Genomic DNA, 6634 nt, shown 5'->3' on the forward strand with positions numbered 1-6634 from the left:
TCTGCCTGGTCTGGCCGTGCCCCAGCTGGCCCTCGGTAAACCCGTCCTCCTTCAGCTCAGACTCGCAGCTTCCTCACAGTGAGCTGTGCAGCTGGAGGAGGATGGGACTTTCTGGAAATGTCCGTCCCAGTGGAAGGGTGAGGACCATCGGCCATGCTGCGCTCCCGGGAAACCAGTGTGGGGGCCAAAACTCCAAGGCTGGGCGGTGGGGCGGTGAGCATGGTGCCAAGAACTAGGGCCCCCGGTGCCGCTGTCCAACTTGAGGTTAGCCGAGGAGCCCCTGACGGTGGTGGGAGCTGGGCTTGTGCCCGGGCTTCCCGCTGCTGGAAGGGAAGAGCCCTGCCTGCCACAGGGCAGGTGGGATGAGGGACAGGGATGTCCAGCCTCCAGCCCCCAGCTTCTGCTGACCCACACGCCTCTCCGTGGCTAGTGCCTACCCGGCAGTGGGCGTGCAGGACTACCTGAGTGTGTGCGTGAGGTGGGGCGGGCGTGCAGAAAATGTGACCCGACCCACAGATCCACTAAGAACGGCCACCTTTTCAGTCCAGGACCGTTTCTTGGTGTGAAGCAGATACGGCCAAACAGGCTGCAGGTTTATAGACCTTCATAGAGGGCCAGAGGGGCCCACGAGGGAACGAGTTTGCAGACAGCAGCTTCGGCCAGGCGATTCCACCCCCCAGCCCCGCCCTCAACAATCCCGAGAACAGTCACTTTGACAGACAGGCACACGATCCAGATAAACTCCGTTTATTTGGTCATTTTAACCCAGGAAATACCAGACGGATGGACAGGGAGAACAGACCTTCCGTGCACCCGCGCACTCACAGGGCAGATGGCTGGGGGCGGGGGGCTCCGGGCACACATGCACGGTCTCCGGAGCAAACACCACAGGACACCAGGATCGGGGGCATCACGGGCAGACCCCATGGGGGGCTTGCCTGGAAGGCAGTCAGATGGGCGTTAAATACGGGATTGACGGGGACACGGAGCTCACCACACGTGTAACTTACACATGGGGAAGCAGGGATACCACCGTTTACGTAAGTGCAATCAGTGTGGGTTGGAGAGGGCAGACAGACAGACAGGCGGAGCCATGCTCAGGAAGGAGCCATGCTCAGCTTGGTCCACTCTCCTCGCTTCTGCTCCCACCTCCCAGCAGGGTCGCCCAGGGTGACGAAATGATGGGCCGGCCTCAAGGCTGTCTGAGGAAGCCCACCTGGCATCCTCAGGGTCGGGGACTCCCAGTGGTACGGGGTGGCCCCAGAGCTGGGGACAGCCCTGTGTGTCAACATGCCCCGTGTGTCACCCCAGAAAGGAACAGGCCGAGGGGGGTGGGCAGGGGGCATGCCGAGCTGGTCGGGCGGAGCAGGGGGACACAGGCGGCTGGGCCGGGGTGTGTGGCCTGGCGCGGGCCCGGGAGAGGCAGGAACGGCTGAGGAGACATCCACGCTCACAAGCAAAGCTGAGACGGCAAGACAGGCCCAGGGGCTTCTGTGCCCTTAGAACTGGCTTGCGCTGCTGGGGTCACACTGTAGCAGCCGGACGATGGAGGGGTCGCTCTTGGCACCTTTAATGAACTCTTCCAGGGACAGTTTGCCTGCAGGGACAGAGGCCGGAGATGTCAGAATGACGCAGTGCTCTCCCTACCTTTTAAACCTGCAAGGAGGAGAGGCCCAACCTTCCTGTCCGGGACACCGCCCACCCAACCACCCAGCTTGTCCTCTGCCTTGGGCCTCCTGCAAGCCCGGCTGTGTCCGACTCTCCGAGAAACAGTGGGATTTGTGTGTGTGTGGCTACAGGTCACTAAGAGGATGGATGCAGTCCGGAGGCATGCTGTAGCCGAGGACCGGGATTGCAAACCCTTTAAAATTGCTCCACTCGCCACCTATGAGACCCTCAGGGACACGTCTTCGCCCCTACACCTCCTCCATGGGCTTGGGCTGAGGAGGCTACAGTGACCTGGGTAGGTATGGACGCAGAGCCCGTCTGGACTAGTGGGGCCTGGGGCTGCCGCTCAAGCGGAGCCCCTCTCTCTGACTGCATCCTACCTGCGCACCCCCAAACCAAGCCAGGGCACAGGGTGGGCAGCAAAGGTGAGCGGCCAAGCTAAGGGCTCTTCTGGCTTCCTCCCCTCTGCCATTGGCCCCTCCTCTACCCCTCCTTTTATCACTGATGGTGTTCCATTTGCATCAGGAGATAATAAAGGGGTCTTAAGGCCTCAGTGCTGTAGCAGGTCCAGCCCCAGAATGGCAGCTCCCTAGAAGGATGAGGTCCTCAGTTTCAGAGCGCTTCCCTAACCCCCTCCCCCTCCCCCACCTCACCCCACCCCCGGTCCTGCCAGAACCTCACAGCCCCTGCAGAGCAATGCACTGGGGTGTAGGTCCCGGTTACTCCTGGGGCCCACCGTGGATGCTGCAGGCAGGCCCCAGGTCCTGGGCACAGCTGCTGTGGGCAGCGGCAGGAATGCACAGTGCTCCCCTGGATACCCCGGGTCACTGGGGGTGGGGGTGGGGTGGAGGAGTGAGTGCACCTGCATCTCAGATGTGACCCTGAATGACCAAGAAGAAACAGCCAGCCCCCAGGACGTCACCTCCTGGGTGATTTGATGTCGGCTCTGCAGCATCCTGGGGAAGGTCAGCAGTTCCTCATGCCCCCAAGCCACTGTCCCTATTTTAACCACGAGGACACCTGTGCAGGCCAGTCATATGCCCAGGGCCACAGAGCCACGAGGCAGGACTCAGGACCAAACATGCCCTGTTTCCCAATCCAGGGTCTTCCCCAGGACAGCGAGGTCAGGCTGGCAGAGGAAGGGAGGGGTTGGTTGGGGGCTGGGTGGACAGCTGGGGAGGGGAGAGATATATCCCCGACAGGTCTTGTCCCGCCCTGTCCCTTCTATAGGTCACTCGCAGCTCCTACCATCATTGTTTGTGTCCATCTGTCGGAAGATCTTGTCTGTCCGTTTCTCCGGAGTGGATTCATCCTCCGGCATCTTCATCACCGAGGATACCATCTTATAAATGGCCTGCAGGAGTGGGGGGCCAGGGTGAGGGGCAGGGGCACAGGAGGCCAGGGGCTCCCTGGCGGCGGACCCCTCTGCTACTGGCAACAGCTCACAGGGGTGAGAGACAGATGCCAGGCGTGTGCACATGCTCAGGTTCAGGGACAGGACAGATGAACACAGGAGGCGGCCGTGGGAATGGTCTGGGGCTGGGATCGGCTGGGGTTCTGTCACTCAGTGTTGGGTGAGGGGCCCCAGGGGGTCCTGTGCCCTGCTCGCTTAGCTCAGCCACATGCACTTCACTATGTGATAACCAGACCGCCGAGAAATAAGGGTGCAGCCCCCCAAACTCGGGGGGTCACACAACCCTCCGGGAAAGGACAGGAACAGCGGGGCCCTGTACCTTCACAGCGGGGTCGGAAGGCACTGCCCAGATCGGGCCCCAGCTCGGAGCATCTCTGTGAAGTCCCTGCCCCAGAGCCCCAGCCCCAGCTCTGGGCACCCCATGCTGGTGGGCGGGTATATGTGTGTTTGGGGGTGGGGGGGCATGAGGGCATACTGAGTAATGTGTCATGGAAGGGCAGTTGGCTGTGGGGATTTGCCGAGTACTTTGTAGAAGTTGCTTGGCTAATATTCTTTTCTAAACCAACGGACCAAGAACAGAGGAAGTCTGAGAGGCATTGTATTTTAAAAGCAGGACTGAAAAACACAGAGAGGGATCTGAAGGTTTCTGCATGTACATACTATGCTATATCTGCCTCTTTGTCCCACCCCACTCCTAGGCTGGGACTACCCAGGCCCTGTCTTCATTAGCTTTACCATTGCGGTGGGGGTTCACAGGTTCCATACACGTCTCCAGGTTTAACCCTAAGCTCCCTAAGTGTCGGGACTGTGTCCTCTGAGGTGTTCCAGACTGAACCCCTGAGATCTGGGAGAAGGGGCACTGGGGGTGATGTCAGGGAGAGCCAGTTTCCAGCCCTTGATGGGCACCATGGTTCTTTGATTGACACCCCCCGCCCCCCAACACACACACACACACACAGCTTGGTAGCCTGGGAAGGAGACACAGTTTGGCTTCATCCTGGGCAACAGCCTGATCTGTCTGCAAACTCATCTGCTGGAACCGCGGGCAGCAGCAAAGTCAAAGAGGAGCGGTCTCATTCAGGGTGACCTCTCTGCTGCAAAGTGGGCTTCGTGGATCCCTGAACATCTCCGGCCTGGTGGCGCAGGGGCTACAGAGGCTGCTAAACGCAAGGTCAGCAGCTTGACCTCACCAGCGCCCCTTCCAGAGAAAGACAGGCTTTTTGCTCCTGTAAAGATGTACAGCATTGGGGACTCCAGGGGGCAGTGCTACCCTGGCTCCCAGGGCACTGTGCGTGAGAATGGAGTGGATGGCAGTGAGTGTGGTGTGGCGGTGGCTACAGGTAACAGTAACATGTTCCCAGGAGCAGCTAACCCGAAGCTGCCACCTGCAACCCGCCCAGCCACTCCATGGGTGGGGGAGGCCCGAGCAATCCAGGGGGCAGTGCCATCCTGTCCCAGGGGGCCCCTGTGAGTAGTCAGAAACCACAAGTGGACTTCTAGCACTTAACAACAGGAATACGAGAAGCTCCTGGCTGCCTTGGAAAATACAGAGGGACTGACCACGGCCTCCGCAGGCACCTCTGGTCAGCAGAGGGCCCATTCAGTCATAGCAGTTCTGTGTGCTTCGCATGGGACCAGCCGTCTGGGCAGCGTTTTGGAGAGCACAGCTGTGAAGAGGAGTACTGATCGGGGTGCACAGCCCTGGCCAGATGAATGGAGAGTTTAGTAAGTGACTACTTCGCCAATGACAGAATGGCCATTGGCCTTGTTGGCTGCAAGGACCAGCCCAGTCACGCGACGTGGTTGAAATATGGAAAGGGGAGGGAGAGAGGGAGCAAAGAGGAGCTGATGCCAAAGGGCTCCGATAGTAAGTGTTCAGAAAATGATGGCAACCTAGGTACAAATGTGCAACACAATGGATAGAGATGTATGGACTGGGATAAGAGCTGTAAGGGCTTCCAAGAAGACGATTTAAAAAATAAAATGATTTAAAAAATAAAAAGATGATGGCAACCTGTGTCCAAAAATGCTTGAGACAACAGATGCATGGAATATTATAGAAGCTGCAAGTAAAATGATTTAAATCAGTAAAATGATTTAAAAAGCAAAAAGAAAAGAAATACTGACATATATGTCCTAAGTCACTATGTGTATTAAAAACCAGAACAAAAACAAGTCACTCTAGAGAGGGCAATTGGCAGCCTGCAGAAGGACCGACTGTGGCCAGAACGGCACAGCAGCATCCCGCTTGTGCGTGCACGAGCCCGAGCCCGCCCCCGCACGTACCTGTACGATCTCCAGCATCCCACCTGTGCGTGCGAGCCACCACCCCCCACGCACGCACGCACCTGCACGGTAGAGCATCCCGCCCGTGCGCGCGCCGCGTCCGCCCAGCTCCGCACGCACCTGCACGATCTCCAGCATCCCACCCGTGCGCGGGAGCCACCCCCCCCCCCCCGCACCTGCATGGTAGAGCATCCCGCCCGTGCGCGCCCACCCCCCGCACGCACCTGCACGATCTCCAGTATCCCACCCGTGCGCGCGAGCCACCCCCCACCCCCCCCATGCACCTGCACGGCAGAGCATCCCGCCCGTGCGCGCGCCGCGTCCGCCCAGCTCCGCACGCACCTGCACGATCTCCAGCATCTCGCCGCGGCTGATGTAGCCGTTGCCGTCCAGGTCGTACATGCTGAAGGCCCACTTGAGCTTCTGCTCCAGGCGGCCGCGCGAGGTGACGCTCAGCGCGATGATGAACTCCCGGAAGTCGATGGTGCCGTCGCCGTTGGTGTCGAAGGTGCGGAAGACGTGCTCGGCGAACTTGGAAGCGTCGCCGTAGGGGAAGAAGTTGGCGTAGATCTTCTTGAACTCATCCACGGTCAGGTGGCCGGTGGGGCAGTCCTTGAGGAAGCCCTTGTACCACTCCTGCAGCTCGTGGTCGGTGAACTCCGTGTTCTCGCGCAGGTCCTGCAGCACCTCGGGCCGCAGCTTGCTGTTCTGTTTGCCCATGGCGGCCTGGGGCAGCGACCACACCTACGAGACAAGGGGCACCAGTCACTGGGGGCCCAGCACTGGGCTCCCCACCCCCCCAGCCTCGGAGCCAAGCCCTGCTGAGAAACGCCCTGGCCAAGGCTGGAGCCCAGGGTGGGACAGGCGCAGCAAAGAAAACCCTTTATTGCACAGCGATCGCATTTTAATCAATCTAGGATCCAGGGCAAGTATCCTGAACAAATCAGGAATACAACTCGAACAGACACATACACACCTATGTTTATTGTACAGTTTTCCATTATAGCAAATCATGGAAAGCACCACAAAACCCCAACTTTAGAGGAACAGATGAACAAGCTCTGGTACATTCACACTAGGCAATAGTATTGTGGTAGTTACATCATCCCCTGTCAACTTGAGGAAGGGGTGGAGTCTAGCCTGTCAATCAGAATGCAGTTTGACCTCATTTGGAGGCTTGACAGATAAATAGCTCCCTGGAGCCAGACCCACTCTCTGTCTCTCTCTGCTTGCCTTCCTGCTGACAAACCACATGGAGTATCTGAT

General features: G+C 58.9%; 1 protein-coding gene across 1 annotated transcript; it reads right to left on the reverse strand.

The window, feature by feature from the left end:
- Positions 1-731: 731 nt before the first annotated feature.
- On the reverse strand, positions 732-6112 carry HPCAL1 (hippocalcin like 1). The gene is made up of 3 exons (XM_004696027.2): positions 5711-6112; positions 2917-3022; positions 732-1597 (listed from the first exon to the last, which is right to left on the reverse strand). Exons 1-3 carry the CDS (start codon positions 6086-6088, stop codon positions 1500-1502), a joined length of 582 nt encoding a protein of 193 aa, XP_004696084.1. The 5' UTR covers positions 6089-6112; the 3' UTR covers positions 732-1499.
- Between the last annotated feature and the right edge of the window lie 522 nt (positions 6113-6634).

This window comes from Echinops telfairi, unplaced genomic scaffold (assembly GCF_000313985.2).
Source record: "Echinops telfairi isolate 266 unplaced genomic scaffold, ASM31398v2 ScPeMD7_9;HRSCAF=40, whole genome shotgun sequence".
Taxonomy (NCBI): Eukaryota; Metazoa; Chordata; class Mammalia; order Afrosoricida; family Tenrecidae; genus Echinops; species Echinops telfairi.

Coding starts and splice junctions, on each gene's coding strand:
- HPCAL1 (XM_004696027.2), bottom strand. CDS start 6,088: ATGGGCAAACAGAACAGCAAGCTGCGGCCCGAGGTGCTGCAGGACCTG. Junction 3,023..5,710: donor AGATGCTGGAGATCGTGCAG/GTGCGTGCGGAG, acceptor CCACTCCTGCAG/GCCATTTATAAGATGGTATC. Junction 1,598..2,916: donor GATGGACACAAACAATGATG/GTAGGAGCTGCG, acceptor CTGTCCCTGCAG/GCAAACTGTCCCTGGAAGAG.